Source organism: Theobroma cacao, chromosome 5 (genome assembly GCF_053813885.1).
Source record: "Theobroma cacao isolate CCN51 chromosome 5, ASM5381388v1, whole genome shotgun sequence".
NCBI lineage: Eukaryota > Viridiplantae > Streptophyta > Magnoliopsida > Malvales > Malvaceae > Theobroma > Theobroma cacao.
The window spans coordinates 7,158,206-7,175,502 of record NC_142643.1 but is presented as its reverse complement, the minus strand read 5'-3'; the positions used below and the strand labels follow the sequence as shown (position 1 = coordinate 7,175,502).

The window sequence follows — 17,297 nt, the reverse complement described above, 5'->3', positions numbered from 1 at the left end:
ACACGAGTGAGAGAAAAGGGGGAGAAGGGTCCTTCCAATTGGACAAATCTTATCTCATCTATCTCTCTGTTCATTGGAAAGTGAAGGGACCCCTGGATTTTTTTCAGAGTCCCCCCCAATCGGTTCGGTTCCTTTCCTTGCTCCTTTTTAAAACTAGGAATGGCCAAACATCAATAATTCTGTCATGCACGTGACACAAATACTATTCTTCTCATTCATGGGAGACCCAAAAAAAAAAAAAAAAAGAAAAAAAAGAAGAAACAAATTATTCGCCTAATGTACCACAACAAAGGGAGGACGGACCACTCCTGGGCTCAGGGTCAGGTCCCCCTAATCCTTTCACTACTTTCTAACAAAACAAACTTGTTTCTTTCACTGATTTTTACTATTCTCTTTTTCACTGAATATAAACCTAACAAGCATGTTCTTCTCTGTCAGCTTACAATGTAGTATGAGATTTTTCACTGTTGGAAATGATACAAAATCCCTTTTACAGGCAAAGGGAAAGATCCCATGTGCCCTGATATTACCAAAGATCTGCTCCACCTCCTATTTGAACTGCCGTTGAATGCCAACCTGATTTACCCATGTTGCGTCAGGTTCGGCCCCACCCTTTGATTTGCTTGCCAATGCAGTAACATGGGGTGTTTTTTACTTGCACAAATTTTATTCACCAATCACCCTGTTGGAATCTCTTTTCTTTCTCACAGGATTCATCCGGATACATGTTCTGCCCAATACAGCAATTCTTATCAGAATATATACTATTTATATATCTCACAGGATTGGAAATATGAATTTCAGAACTACTAGTGTTTTTGTAGGCAAAGTACGTGAAAGGAATTCAAGTGTAACTGCTCTAATCCCAACAATGTCTATGATTATGATTTAACATTATCCTATGCCAGATATTTCTTTCTTCATATATACATAAACATTTTTTATTCTTTTTCCCTCTAAATTCAGCTTAAACGTGTGTATCATATTCTGCAGGGAGATTACTTCCTTGCTCACTTATATCCAAATCCAATTCATTGAATGATGGATAAAAGTGGAAGAGAAAAGTAAGATGAAGGAAGTGAAATCTGACAACTCTTTGGCTTTTTCCTTTTTCAATAGACAAACATAACTTATCATTCAATTCCAAGACCTGAAACTGCGAAGCACATAATAGTACCATTAAGCAAGCAGAGCAAGAGTAGAGCTACTGAAATAAGAAAAATTAAAAAAAATAAAAACAAACATATGCATCAAATTACACTGCGTAGATATAATGATTGATTTTTTTTTTCATCACGCAAAACCTTAAAGTACTCTCGTACTTGCAATTCCCCCTTACCTCCTTCTCTCTCTCTCTCTCTCTCGCTCTCTCTCTCTCATTGTCATATCCTTTTAGCTACATCAAATAGTTTCCACAGTTTCCACATCAAACCCATAATCATCACGCCTCTTTCAGCCCACTCCATTCCCCCCTCTCTTTTTCTCTACAGTTTCTCTGCTGTACTAAAGCAGCCATCTCTCTCTCTGTCTCTCGAATGTCCATAAACCCACTTTGAGTAGCAACAATCAAACGACAACAACATCAACAAAGAAAAAAAAATACAAAAGCAAAAACGAAAAAAAGATCCTTCATGGAACCAACCCAAAACTCCCCTTCTTCAAAGCTTCACCAGCCTTCAATTCCCCTTGAAAACTCCCCCTGGACCTCACATTTCTACCCTCATCAATCTTGGATAAACTCCTACAACAATCCCCAAGACCACCCTCTCCATCCCTCCATGTTCTTCCCCTCAAACCACCCTTCCCGCAACTTCAACCTTAACCAAGACGAAGACGAAGAACTCGACGACCAAACCTCCATTGACAACACCGAAAACCCTAACCAAAACCCTCATGAAAACCCATTAGACCACGAAAGAGAACCCATGTTTGAAAAACCCTTGACCCCGAGTGACGTTGGCAAGCTGAACAGGCTTGTTATCCCCAAACAACATGCAGAGAAATACTTCCCACTCGGCGGTGACTCGGGTGATAAAGGGTTGCTACTGAGTTTCGAAGATGAGTCGGGCAAGTGTTGGCGTTTCCGTTACTCGTATTGGAACAGCAGCCAAAGCTACGTGTTGACAAAAGGGTGGAGCAGATACGTCAAGGAGAAGCAACTTGATGCTGGTGACATTATTTTATTCGAACGACACCGTACGGATGGTGATAGGTTGTTTATAGGGTGGAGGAGGCGCGGTGCAGCAGTGGCAGTTGCGGCGGCAGCGGATGGTGGCAACGCCGCCATGGGGAATAGCGGTGTTGGCGGTGGCAATGAAGGGTGGGGTAGGGGATTGCATCAAGGGCATCCTTATCTTGGGCACATTCAAGGCCATGGGGCTAATGTGCCATACCAACCTGACTGTCTTCATGCAGGTATATTTTTTTGTCACATTGTAAACTCTATCTATTTATCTTTTTTTTTATTATTTTTTAAAAAGGGGTTTTTATAAAAGATATACTTACATATTATTTTTAAAAATATTCGTGAATAATGTAAAATTGGGAATTTATCTCACATAGAAGTGCGTGAGAGACACTTTCCAATTACATGGGAGCAATGTGCTTGTGTTGTTGTGTAGGGCTTTTCATTTTGGAACTTGGTGTTTTATGTCACGCGCCACAAATTACTATGCGTACTATTACTACATACATATAGTAATTTACGATTTTCCAAATGATTTTTGCTACTTCTACCTTATCATTTTAATTGGTAGACATTAAGAAACCTTTTCTTACAATCATTGCAAGCAATGAATACCTTTCCCATTCTCATCACCCTTTTTCTTTTCACTGAAATTGGAATAAAGCACAGAGAAAATGTCAAATTAATAAGTGGATGAGGAATGCGTTGTTCTGATAGCATTTTTTTGTTTAATTAAAGGCAGAGATGAGATAAGATGGTGGATTATCATTTATCCACCCAAAAAAGAGAAAGAATTAAAAGATAAGAGGATGGATTTTCACATGGGAGCATGTGTTTTGTGATACTCTTGCAGGAAGCATTGCTCAAAATCAAGCACCGGCTGGGAACCCAAAGAGGCTGCTGCGGCTATTTGGGGTGAACCTAGAGTGCCAGCTCGATGAGTCCGAGCCATCCACGCCTGATAGCTCGTCGGTGTCAAGCCAGGGTCCAACCCACCAGTCCTATAATTCAAACTACATGGTAAGCAGCCCCATGTATTAAAATTTTCATCATCATCGTCATCGTCACCGTAATCTTAATTAATTATTTACGATGAAGTATTAAAATATTGAGGTTGTGCCTGTTTGCTTTCTACTTGATTTTGCTGCTGCTTCTAATGAGACAGATTAACAAACGATTGATAATTAGCAAGTGCAGGGAGATTGACCACCTGGCACGTGGCCTAATTGCCGTAGTCTGGTTCCTAGAGTATGATTAAGCTGCGACGTGGTTTCCTTGAGTCCCAACCATTTCTTCTTAAAACAATTTTTTAAAACAGGGCATTAATTAATTGACGAAACGTACCCCATCCAAGCTGTCGAATACAGTGGGATTTCAGGATTATCTTTAAACAAGAGAACGACATGGGCCCTGAGTAGGTAGTTCATGACTTCAAGTCTAGTTAGAACCACAATCCTCCTTGACCTTTTTTTCTTTTTCAAACTGGTTATTAGTCGTGTTTATTATTATTATTAGTGGAAATATCATGATAAACTATTGATTGGTAGCTAGGATAAATCCAAGGGCCAAACCGACCTAGCTAGCCCAATAGTGGTCGGTATGGTTTGAAATGGTTTAGTATGGAAAGCAAGAAATTGTATGACACTGCTATTTGCTTTTTGATCACCCATAGATTCGTCTAATATAGAAACTTTGAAAAATTTAGAATTCCAAGAAGCAATGATGGAATTGGGAAGTGAACAGAGTCCACATAAGGCAGGTGTTCGTTAAATTCCAAGTCAAGCTCATCTACTTGCTGGCTAAGGGAAGCCAATACAAATTTCTTTAGATCGTAATTATTAAGATACCTTCCAAATAATTGATGGTCAACAGGGTGGGTTGTGGTCATAATAGTTAGGCACATATTCTAATTCTACACATCTTCGCTGCAAAAAAGCTGGTCCATTAAAGCATAGGTGATTACAATGTATATATTTTTGCTAGTATGATATATATATATATATATATATATTTTTAATTTGGTTTGTGGTCGTAACAGGACATCACTTTCTCCCGAGATATCAACCATATGAGAAATCATCGAGGATAAGATCTGAAGATGTGACATCCAGGATTTGACTTAACTGAACCCCACTTGGAAGGTCAAAAGAAAGTTTTAGTATTAGAAAGAGGAGTAACAGTATTTTCTTTTCTTTTTACTTTTATTTTTCTTGGAAGACGAAGAAGTTAAAAAAAAAAATTCCCCTGGAATTAGGCAACTTTTCAAGGCAGGGAAAGCGAGAGGGGCAGCAAATTGGACAGGAGGGATGGGGAGGGATTGGGGGCCCAGGCAAAGAGGAGTGGGGCTAGGGTGGTGATGTAAGCAAATGCCAAATGGGGAAAACTGGGTCGTTTTGGAATCTACTTGCGGGACTGTTGAGATTCTGTCTGAAGATTTTTCATAGACTAATAATCATAATAATGGAAGGGTGTGGTGGTGGTGGTGGGTGGGGGTTCTTGGATTGATGGATGACAGCCATGTAGAACCAGCAAGCCCACTCCTCTCTCTCTCTCTCTCCTAGTATCTAAGTCCCATATAGATGTAAGCCAAAGCTGTTTTTTGATGCTCTACTACTGCAAGTTGCAGATATGAAGCTTTAGAATTAGATAGCATTTTCGTGTTCTTTTTCTCTTTTCTCAAGGACTCCATTCTCTGTAATTTTTCTTGCATCCCAGAAGGCAGAGAAGATCATGAAGTCCAAAGAAAACCTAAAAATTAATTCTAAAAGAAAAAATAATGGTCCCTTGAATTGATAATGCAAAGATGGCAACTTGCGGGAAACGTTGAAGTGAAATTAGAGAGAATATGTCATAAAGAATAATCAAAGTAGTAAAATAGCTATTGTAAGCATAGGGTTCCATTCTGATCAGACCCCTTCTTTTCTTCCCCTAGTTTGAGTTTCACATCTGAATGGATGATGGGTAAAATGACTCAAAACGTTGCTTCAATTGGTATTAAGCCATATAGCCCTGAGGAGTAATGATCTGGTCCAATGTTAACTCGGCAAAGCAATCCAGTGTTATTACTTCGAGTGGCTTTCTCACAAAGAAGTTATTTGATTATATACATAATGGCATTACAACTACCAGAATATATTTTATAGGATCTATAACAAGATAGTACTTATCCTATCTTTTTTCCTATTACCATCAGCTTTCTACCTTTGCCTCCACCCTTTCACTTGATCATTCTTGTTAAAAATCAAAAGGATAAAACTGTGTTGTTCTATTTGAGCATAGAGATTGCTCAGAATCAAGCTCAGCTCAGCATCAGCATCTTAAAGATTAAGAACCTTTAAGGGTTAAGCCTAGCTCCAAAATAGAGCTGAATATCTTAACTTGCACAAACATCCCTCTGATATGTTTTAATCACTCAGGTGTCTGATGACAGAAGGAACCAAGCTGACAAACAGAAATGGGAAGCATGGCCAGCAATAGGGAACATATAATAAATGGAAAGGTTAGATAGAAATGAGAAACACATGAGTATCTGAATGTTATCTCCCAGGTCAAGGAACAACCTTGCCATCCTTCCAAGCTCAACTTCTAAAGAAAAACATAAAATTTTTATGAAAAAGAACACCTAAGCAATGCATAATAAATGAGTTATAAATGATCTGGCCGTAAGCAATAAGCTTTCTAAAAAGAAAAAACTATGGAATTAACAGTCTCAGCATGCCTATTATGGCAAATTATTTCTGCTAAAACTAAGCAATCTTTCACGTACCATAGATAATAATTAAAATAAAGGAAATATTTATTAAATGCCAGTTGGGGCGCGATTTCTCAAGAGAAAACAAAACCACAATTAGCTAGAGTCTCATAACTGTAGCAAGTAACATGAAATCAAAAACCATGTCAGACATCTGTATCACACTTTATTGGCTTTGACCTCCATAGTTTCAGATTAAGAAGTCCTGGTCTACAATTGATTTATACATTTTGTGAATTCATCAAATATATTCATCTTCCGATATCTTACCAGTTTTCTAAAACAACACCTTGTGCCACCATAAACTGCAACAGAGCCTCAAATTGGCAACACCGCAATTTATAGTCACTGGTCATTTTAAGATTAAGATGCCACCTGTGTTTTGGCTGAATCCGCCAGCTGGATAAGAGATAAGGTTCTTACCTATGGTATCTTAGCTAATCAGTAACCTTGTAAGGCCTACAACCTAAGCTTTAGGCCACTCATACTTAACCATTGAATCAGAAACATTTAATGAATGTTTTTAATAATTCAATCATGCAAACAGCTCAAAGCATGCTGATGGATTAGTATAGTTTTAAGATATGATTAAAACCATTAAGCCCAACAGTGTTAGTAAACTCACTAATCGTCAACTGAGTTTGAAATGGGGCATTCCATTGACAAAAATCGATAGTGTGACCCTTGAATGAATGCTTTTGATTAGGCATGCAGTGCAGTAATTAGACAAAGCTTTTCAAGACCTAAGTACTTAAATGAAGCTTGGACCACACATCACTCAGTATGGAATAATGGCTACAGGATTCTAGCTTGCACGCACATGCTTGAAAGACCTTCCAGGTTAACTAAGAGATACTAACGCAGGCAAATGGATTTGGTGACAAGATACACAGATATCTTTACATTGCTTATGTGACTAATCAGATAAAGTGTCAATTGATCATTAGGGCCCATAAGGATTCAGACAAGAGAGTTACCCATTGACCTCCACTGGAAATGGCCTCCAAAGTTTTAGTGGCTCTGCAAGTGGGAGGATCACCAGATATTGTTATCATTGGCCTCAGGGTGGTGGCCAATCAAGGGATTGAAGGGACTCCTCCTGTATAATGGGTTTGTCCTGCAAGAATAATTCAATCATGCATGACTAAGTACAGTACAAATATAGTAAGAACATGAGAATATTTCTTTGTCCCACTTAGCTTTTCCTCTTATCAGACCTTTTGCTTTTGGAGCTAGGTCAACCTCATCTTCAATTCTCTAAATATCTGCCACATAAAAAAGAGCTAATTTTCCCTTACTTAAATCCCCTGAGGAATAAAACCAAATCAATAGTGTTGAAAGCAACATTGACAACCTCAAGATATCAAGAGGTCACTAGATTTTGTGATGATTGTATGCTTGAAATTTTAAGAATTTAGAAGAAAAAACAAAAGTACGTTGGAAATTACATATCTTAAAAAAATTAGAACCATCAAAACCCATACCTTTAAAATAGATTTGTCTAGCATCAGAACATCCACAATCTGCAAGTAAAATAAATCTTGAAGCCAAATAAAGCGCCATCCCCAAATTGCTGAGGAAATAGATACTTTCTAGATGAATCTCATAAAAGCTTTCCCTGAAGACTTAAAAGCAAATTGGAAGGTTTCAAGGCAAAACAATTCACCAGGCAATGACCGGTGTGCAATAGCCCCACCATCGGCATCACTTGACAGAGTAACAGATTTCTTGCACAAAGTATTCAGAACAACTGGTATCTCACAGTAATGTTCCATCTTATTATTAGTGCAAGCTTAACTGGAATTTCAATTCTGTATCAACCTCTAATTCTGGAGCCACCATTTCCACTCAGCCATTTATATTGTGCAAGTCGTTTTCAAAACTCTCTTTCCCTCTCTACTCTATGCAATGTACTTCAGACATTTACTATTGCAAATTTGACACAAAAACTGTTTTCCACATACAAGCCTTTCCAGAAAAGCTAAAAGCAGAGTCCAGCAGTATCTACTTAAATCTTAAACAGATTGTACACTGAACATTTCATCCCAGTAGATTCCTAAGAATCCTTTGGAGAGGCCAGAAAAGATCCCCACGTCAGAGAAGCAAAAACTCAAGCACCCCTGCTATCAATCCATATGAAGAAAAAATGTCCCACTCTCATTCCAACAAAAACAAACAGACAAAGTAGTTCATAATAGTAAAATTGAAGCTTTTTTTCAGCGTACATGCTTACATGATGCATTTTCTTAGTTAATATGACTTGTAACAAGACTAGATCAACACTATTTGTTTCACAGTCAAGACATGTATCTGGTTCCTTCAGTGTTTAAGCAGCTCATTCAAAATTGCTTCTTGAATACAAAAACCTAAATCAAGTATTGCATGCAAAGTGACTCCTTCAAGCAGCTGGTTTTGATTTGCACTTAACAAAGAGATGAGGCATAATGGTTCCTTTACATTTCTCACAAGAATGTTAAATGCTAAACTAAACCGAAAACAGACATGCATGAAACATAAAAAAATCCTGCATTCCACTTTGCTAGACTCATTCGGAAGAAAGAAAAAGCTTCAGCACCGGCAATGCAGAACTAGTGTAATGAGGCAAAGTTATGTACAGAACATTTCCATTATAGTCATGGTTTTTTTAATTTACTTTCATAATACAGCAAAATTCCCCAGGGTGTGGATCATACTTGTGATTTCATGCCAACCCAGCTCCACCGAAGCTCTAAAATTTTATCAACAATAGGTGTGCTGGAGAAGTACTCCTATGCATTGCCTTTTATGCACCCATCAGTAGTTAAGTTGAAGTTTTCTGGGTATTGCCTTCCTGTTGGGCTTCAGAAACTTCCTTTTTCGCCATGACCTGCTGGATACCTTCTTGATATCCATCTATAAAACTCTTGAGAGCATCTCTATATGAAGAAGCTCTTGTCATGTACAACTTCTGTAAAGCAGGCCTCAAAGTCTCCATCCCTCCTCTTGCAGCAACCGCTATTAAATCATTTCCACAAACAACATCAAAACAGTGTAAAAATTTAACATGATAAACTACAATACCAGGAAAATAAAAAAGTAAGGGATATAGTAGAGAAGTTGGCCTCAAAATATGTTAGTTGAAGCTGTACCCACGATGTCAATGATGAAAGATTAAGTAGAAAATTATCAACAGTTAAAGTTTTTTTTTTTTTCACAAAATAATCAATACAAGAAATATATTTTAAGATGTTCAGGAAAGAAAATCTTGGCAGCTGTTACATCATGCTATCGTTCTTCACAATGAGAATTTTATTTACAAAAATAAGTATCTAGGTTCCATGACGTAATGGGTATGATTGTGTGATGGCTCTAGACAATCAAACCTAGATAGCTAAAACCATGTAGGAGATAAATATTAATTATATCTTTCTTCTATAACAACTAAGGCTTGACCTGGTGAAGGAAATTTGTTTAATATTTTTGTTACTCTTGCTTTGTCTTTGTCAGTTAATGAAAGCGGGATTTATTTATAAAAAATACATGATGAAAGCAATAAAATAGAAGGACTTGAGCACAAGTGCCAACAATATAATCAAACAAAATGTGGTCAAGAAATGATCCCCTTAGAAGGTAGATTGACTCGGGCACTCTGAATAGCTTGCAAAGCATTAAGGAAAAAATTATAAATCAATTTCATGCTACCTCTAGATGAGTTCTACTACATAGGGAAATTGAAACAAGGACCTTAGTCTGGTTGCCTGCAATCAACTAAGGGCAAGCAAGAATTCCAGATCAAGATTTTGTGGAGAACAAGTATCTACTTACATTAGGAGTGAAAGGGAATGTGCATAAAGACTAAGATAGCTGGAAGACAATGAAATTTTGGTGAATACAGGCTCTAGAGAGAGAGAGAGAGAGAGAGAGAGAGAGAGTTTGACTTGGAAAAAGAAAAAACCATAGGGAAGTTTTTAAAACAACTAAATATTACAATTATGGTTTAAACCGACCTTTTAGTACTTCTTCTACTTGTTCTAACTATTGTCCCTCAGTAGCACCAATCATTAAAAAAAAGGACTTGCAAATTCAATATCAGACATTTCTTCAGAGCTCAAGCATTTTGGCACAATGTTCCTCAACCTCCATAAGATGTCATAAGCACAAGTGTGAGAGATGCATTAGAAGAGAGGACAGAGGTCTATTCATAACTAAAACTTGCATCTAGAAATTTAAATGAGTACTGAAAGGTTTAATGCATATAATGGGTATGTCACATATTCCACAATTCATTACAAAATACTTCTTGATTTGTTACAGACAACTAAAACATCAGATACATTTAGTGATATGAAACCACAAAAGTAAAGTTTCGTACCAATATCTTCCAATGTTGAAGGTTCTGCCTCTTTAGTCCTTCTCTTATCTCCACTGGGTTTACCTTCATTCCCTTCATCCTTCTTATAATCATTTGGTCTAAGATCAGGACCAATATCCCTTACCCAGCTTGCAGCATAAAGCCTAGATGCCTCCTTTAAGACCTAAAGAACAACTACAAATATTTATTACTTATCTCCTCGAAAAAATGCCTATCATTCTCTAAAGCATGTGCAAGTAATAGGTTCATGAGCATTAGTTGACATTTAAGTAAGTTATTAAAGTCAACATCAAGCAAACAGAATGGTACTTAAAAGTTACTTAATCAATTCACAATTTCTCCATGATCCAATTTCCACCCTTAACACTTTCCTGTAATAAATCGAGGCCACTAATACAATCATCAGGTTTCTTTACTTCTTAGTTTGTGCTTTTTGCTTCTTTAAAATTTGTTGAAAGGAAGAAAAAGCAAAAAGTAAAAAGAAAAAAACAAAGGCAAAATCATCCTATCTATTAAAAATTAGCAAATAGTTCAAATCTAGAGCACTTTGGAACATATGCATCTGGTAACAAAAGTAAAAATCATGCATTTTATTATTCATAAATATAAATCCGTAATGTTTAATTACTTAACAATATTGTACTAGTATTTACTTCTACAACCGAAAACCCTTTTTACCTTTGTGTTTTTTTTGGCTGTTAGAAACAAAAAGCAAAAAGCAATAGCAACAATGAAAAAGAGGCTAACTGGCAAACCAAATTCACTATTTGTACTATTATAATGGAGAAATGATAGAACCATGCTGTTTAATATCTAAACCAAAATCCAATAGCAAAATAGTTTCTCCACTATATAAACCGTCTACAATTATATGAAAACGGGAAAAGAGGGGGCGGGGGGGGGGGGAGGGACGAACCCATAACCGAAAAGCATTTATCATTATAACCCAGAAACCAATCACAAATCTAAACACCAGGAACGGGAGAAAAATGAGGAAGAGAAATGGAAAAGCTTACTAAAAAACGCTCGTGCCAAGTCAATTTGCGGCGCTTTTTGATGTGGGGAGGATCAGGCAATGAAGAAGGGAAAGCTATTTCCTTCAGATCGTATCTGATGTATTCGTAGACTTTCCCACACACTACTTTCACCTTCATTTTTGCTGTTATAAGAGAGACCCAACTTGATTAAGCAAATGAATAACCCATCTTTATTCTTTCACTGTCCAAAAACTAAAGAGAATCGACAGCTAAGTGGGCGCCACTACTGGGGGTTTTGATTTATTTTCTTTTTTCCTTTTAGGTATTTATGTGGGTTCTGTTTGTCGCGGTTTCGCAGCTCGGTTTTGTGATGCGAATAGCTTACATGGATGGCCAAGAATGGCAGCGCCAAGGTACGAAGATAATTTTGGGTACCCAAAACTTTTTTTTCTTTTTTTTGGGAATCAAGCTACCCAAAACTTAACCTAATTAAAATCCAATTATTCATATTCTAATAAACTACATTGAAAATTAATATTTAATATATCAATCATATTCTACCCATTATAGGTCTCAAATATGTTGTCACGGTTGAGAAGAGAAATCCTAGTGAGACAAGATGGCCAAGTTTGGCCCTTAGTGCCTCGAAAGCCCTACTCTCCTGTTAAAAGGTTCCTATGATACATGAAAAGATGTGATTTAAAATTTATTATCCTAATCAAGGTTTTTAGAAGTCAAATTTCAAGTCGAATTACAACTATCACCCATAGCTCCTTCGAGTCCATGCTATATCCAAACTTGAAGTTTAAGCCGCATAAGGCAAGATTTAGACTCGTCACCTAATTTTTATGTTGAAATCGAGAAGTGATTGTCACAATCCAAACCAAGGGACCGTGATTGACGTATGAGTTGCAAGACCCGAGTAAGCCTCGAAAATTGACAAACCAAGCCATCACATGTTCATTTCGCAACATAACTTTGAAGTTTATAAACATTGCCGTTTGGCATAGTTGATACTATAGTATTTCACAATGTACGTAGAACCATACACTAGCTAGGATAGTGGGTTCATCCCATACAATCCTTAAACAAAATAACGGCAACATAGTACTTACACATTCCAAAATATAATATAGTTTGAAAACCATAAACAGAAGTAGAATACGCCACAAACTCAGACTCAGGGAAATGGACTCATCAAATGGGGAATGCCTACTAGGTGCCAAAATGTCTATCTAGAAGATAATGCTAACCACTTGAGATCTCGTAGTTTGTTTATTCGCACAGGGCAACAATTGATTGGGGTGAGTCATCTAATACTCAGTGTGTCAGAGCCAAGAGGAATCAAATGTAGATTGTGCGAAGACATGTATTAAAATGCATTCATAATGCAAACAAAGTCATTTACCAAGCATCTCTAACAATTGAGATATGCAGAAATCATCCTAGTAGGGTATGTACCAAGACTTGTCGTACTGTCCATTCCAAACGGCATTTTTGCCAACCTTAACCAGTTCATTACATAATCAAACTTAATATCTATCTGTTTTAAACTTTCCTCAAGCTTCCAAACAAATGCTCTGTCGCACTTCATATACACATCAATAATCACATACTCAAGATAAATAGCATGCCATTTTCAAAAAGTATTGTCATATTCAAAGCATAGTCAATGAGTGGTCCTCCCTGGACATAATCAAAGTCAACATACGGTGGCTAGTTGATTGACAACAAATCACGCACGGTACCAAAGTAATCGATGGAGAATCAAATCACGTATGGTACCGAAGCAATCAATGGATCATGCTCAGTGTCGAAGCAATTGACGGAGAGTCAAATCATGCACAATGCCCAAGCAACCAATGGAGAATCAAATCATGGTCAGTGTTGAAGCAACGGGCGGAGAATCAAATCACGATTAGTGTCGAAGCAACAGACGAAAAGTCAAATCATGCACAGTGCATAAATCAATAATTCATTGATCTAGGCATAATCTGTCTAAGCATTAATTCACCCAATCATGTTCTATGGCAATGCATTTACATGCGTTATGCATTACATGCATCAATCCCAACATTCAAACAATAAACCCTAGTCACAGTGATAGATGGGAATTCCTTTAGCGACTAAACTGGATATTTTCTACTCACCAACAGTTTAACCAACCAAATAATGGTACCCAGCTCAGCAATGCTCTATAAATTCAAGTTCTTCCCCTTGTACACATATACACAGAACATAAATGGTTATTTCTCAACTTTCAACAATTTTCCAAAACCTAACTCAGCTTATTTCCCAACTTCACGAAGTTTCGAGTTGTTGTTCAATTTTCTATCCATGCAAATATGCATATCGTAAAGATACTATATTGATGACTAGAATGTCGATCCCATAGAGAATTGAATTAATTTTAATTTTTAACTACTAAAATTGAAACACCTTCATCTTATCCAAACAATTAAATTTAAAATTATTAAAAAGAAAAATTAAAAATACTAAACTGAAACTAAATTAAATAGTAAATTCGTTTTATAAAACTCACTCAACTACCTGACCTAAGATTATGATGTCTCTCAATACTTCATCTGATTATTATCTTTCTCTCTCTTAACTTAGTTTAATGGATTAAGTTGCTAGCCTAGGGTCCTAAATTATTTACAAGCCTTTTGTCGACTTTCTCAAAAAATTACATCTCTCAATTAATTTATTATATGTCTATGCAAATTAAATTAAAAAAAGATTTATTAAGTTCGTACTCTAATTTTGGCTACGTATGACTTATAAGTATATGTCTACCCTATATGCAAATAAAACCACCTAATCAACTAAGTGCATCCAATCATACGCTATTCTATTCAAGGTCTACCTAAATCTTCTTCGTCAAGGTTTAATCTAGATTTTCAATTCAATCTAATTGGTGATCAGGAAATTAGAAGTATTAATAACAAAATAAAATAAACAACTTAAATTCATCAAACATAAATAAAAGAGAGATAAATAAATCAGACTACATATTGAGTGCAATCATAATCTTAGATGAAATATTTAGTTCCCCATCAAGTCACACATCATCATCAAATAAAATTTAAACATTGAAAATAAAACCAAGAGAATAAGAGAATAAAAAAGATATAAAAACTCAAGAATTGTATTTTTGATCTCCAAATCTCCTTGAATCCTTTAAATTCTTCTTAACTTTAATGATTTTGCGGCATGAATCTTAGCTTTCAATCCGGTGTTTTGTTATTTCCTCAAAGTCCTTTGAAAGGTTATTTTTATGGAGCTTTGAAGTTAGGCCAAGTTGGGTGAAGAAAGAAGTCAATTTCAGCTAGGATTTCCTCATCAGACTATGTGGGCTATAGACTTGTCCAATTAATTAATAGAAATTATAATTGCTCTAGGACTGCTACAGTGTGTTAACTTCAACAAGAGTTTTGACCACCTTTCAGGCCGAATTGGGTGAAGAAGTAAACATGAAAGTTGTATCTTTTTCTCTTATATTTCCAATAGTCTAAGAATCCATTCATTTGGAGCTTTGTAGAGAGAGTTATAGCCGAAATACTGAAATATGTGCAGTGGAAGTCTGCATCTTGAAATTGCTCTTTTTTTTCCACTAAAATTCTTCTTTCATAAAACACCTACAAAAACACAAATAAATCAATAACAACCTATCTTTAACCACATTAACACCAAATTAAGCTTACAATTAATTAAGATTAGATTGACTCCCCTAAATTAACTAATTAAAAATAATTAAATAAAACCTACTTATTCTATACATTATTACAAGAACTAAGCTAAATTATTATCAAAATTAAGTAAAAAAAATCTATATTATAGAGTTATCACGAGTCTAATTTCCAAATTCTGATAATAAAATGCTTAAACCTTTACCTTTAGCAGTGGATTAGTCAATCTCAACTTCAATTTCTAACAAACTAAATGGGAATAACACCAAAGTTGGAGCAACACAAATTTCACATTACAAACGATTAAATTGGAAACCAAATGGTAAAAGGTTTAATCGTACCTCTATAATGGTTTTACAAGTTCCCAAATACCTCAAATGAGTGCCAAGATTCAAGGGGGACATGGGGTTTTAAGAGTAGAGAAGAGAGCTTTTACTTCTCTTTTGGTTTCAAATGGGTGGACTACCCAATACCTTATATTTTTTTGCAAATTCTCATGCATGTATCGATACATTTTTAAATGTATTGGTACATTTTCACAAGTTTCCCTTAAATCTATTGATATATGAGGTAATGTATCGATAAAATCAAACAGAATGCTCTCCTCCTAAAATGTATGGATAGATAGGGGAAATCTATCGATACAAATTTCATATAATGTCCCCCTTTACAAATCTATTAATACATTTAGACAATGTATTGATAAATGTTATATAGAATGTCCCCCAATTCAAATTTATTGATACATTTTTGAATGTATTGATAGAAAATTCATAGAATGTTTCCCTAAGGCTTTCTGTCAAGAAAATATCGATACATTTACAAATGTATCGATACATTTATGCAAAATGAAAATTTTTGCACTTGTAACTTCCTCACTCCAATTTTAAATTCCTAAATGATGTCTTGCTTAAATCATACTTCAAAGTGATCATATAACTCATAATTTTAGCACACATGTTCAAGATATAGTGCAATATTCCATCAAACTCCAAAACATACTAGTTCACCAATCATTTCTTCAATAATTTGCTTAAGTATCATAGTTCATACTTTCATAGACTTTAGCATATACACCATATCATAAAATATCGTTAAACATATAAAAAATTCAAAGTCATTCTCTATCGGCAGAAGCATAATCATAAGTGTACAAGGATACACATTAAGGTTCAAATTAACTCATCAAATAACTTAACTAACATCACACATAATCCATATCAAAGTTAAGAGTGTTACATCTTCCCTTTTTTATAAAAATTCATCCCCGAATTTTAATTTAAGTGCTACAAATTAAAATCATACCTTAAGCCTCAAAGAGATGGGGATATTTTTCTTGCATTTCCTCATCGAGTTCCCATGTTGTTTCCTCAACAGAATGGCTCTGCCAAAGGTATTTTCACCAAAGTAATATATTTAGAGCAAAATCGTTTTACTTGTCGATCTAATATGGTTACGAGCTATTCCTCGTACGTAAATCCATTTTGCAACTGAACCTGATCATATTGGATCATATGTGAAGGATAGAGAATGCATTTCATAAGCATGGATATGTGGAAAATCGGATGAACATAGGACATATTCAATGGTAATGCCACTTGATATGCAATTACGCTTATGTGCTTTAGAACCTTAAAGGGTATTGAGGGCTTAATTTTCCTTTCTTCTCAAATCTCTTAACTCCCTTGGTCGGTGAAACTTTCAAAAACACAATCTCCTATCTCAAACTCCCAAGATATTCGCCTACTGTCAACGTACAATTTTTGCCAATTCTAAGCTGACAACATCTTTTCTTGGATTATACGTACACCTTTTTCGACTTCTTGGATAATCTTTGGTCCCAAAAGTTTCCTTTCTTCAACTTCAAACCATCCAATGGACAATATACATATTCGCCGTACAATGCCTTAAATGGTGCCATTCTAATCATGGCTTGATAACTATTGTTATATGCAAACTAGGCCAAAGGCAAATAATAATTCCAAGAAACGGCAAAGTCGAGCACAATTGCTCTTAACATATCCTGAAGCATCTGAATTGTGCATTCAGATTGGTCGTTTATTTACAGATGGAAGGCTATACTAAAACCCAATCTTGTGCCTAAGACTTTTTGTAACCTTTTTCACAATTGATTAATGAATTGCGATCTTTTGTCATATACTATTGTTACTGGAACACCATGCAACCTTTCAATCTCATTGATATAAATTCAAGCGGATCGCGTTGCTCTAAATTTAGTCTTGACTGGTAGAAAATGTGCTGATTTAGTTAGCCGATCAATTATCAAATAAATGGCATCATAACCTCCCCTAGCTCAAGGTAAACCAGTCACAAAGTCCATTAC

General features: G+C 35.8%; 2 protein-coding genes and 1 long non-coding RNA gene across 5 annotated transcripts; 1 reads left to right on the top strand and 2 right to left on the bottom strand.

The window, feature by feature from the left end:
* The first annotated feature begins 1,282 nt into the window (after positions 1-1,282).
* Positions 1,283-4,837, top strand: LOC18598318 (B3 domain-containing protein At2g36080-like). 2 transcript variants are annotated; one of them, XM_088806521.1, is made up of 3 exons: positions 1,283-2,415; positions 3,039-3,219; positions 4,243-4,837. In XM_088806521.1, exons 1-3 carry the CDS (start codon positions 1,632-1,634, stop codon positions 4,301-4,303), a joined length of 1,026 nt encoding a protein of 341 aa, XP_088662647.1. In that variant the 5' UTR covers positions 1,283-1,631; the 3' UTR covers positions 4,304-4,837. The 2 variants fall into 2 exon arrangements, with proteins under 2 accessions (XP_088662647.1, XP_007027866.1); XM_007027804.3 differs by having other exon boundaries at positions 1,298-2,415; positions 3,039-3,205; positions 4,224-4,837.
* A 383-nt stretch (positions 4,838-5,220) lies between these two features.
* On the bottom strand, positions 5,221-7,638 carry LOC148762398 (uncharacterized). 2 transcript variants are annotated; one of them, XR_016026348.1, is made up of 3 exons: positions 7,421-7,638; positions 7,154-7,201; positions 5,221-7,053 (listed from the first exon to the last, which is right to left on the bottom strand). It is a non-coding gene; the product is annotated as an uncharacterized LOC148762398 (long non-coding RNA). The 2 variants fall into 2 exon arrangements; XR_016026347.1 differs by lacking the exon at positions 7,421-7,638 and having other exon boundaries at positions 7,154-7,409.
* Positions 7,639-8,371: 733 nt separating this feature from the next.
* On the bottom strand, positions 8,372-11,684 carry EMB2735 (embryo defective 2735). Its single transcript, XM_007027802.3, has 3 exons — positions 11,304-11,684; positions 10,288-10,450; positions 8,372-8,930 (listed from the first exon to the last, which is right to left on the bottom strand). The coding sequence occupies exons 1-3, from the start codon at positions 11,439-11,441 to the stop codon at positions 8,737-8,739; spliced, it is 495 nt and encodes a 164-aa protein (XP_007027864.3). The 5' UTR covers positions 11,442-11,684; the 3' UTR covers positions 8,372-8,736.
* Between the last annotated feature and the right edge of the window lie 5,613 nt (positions 11,685-17,297).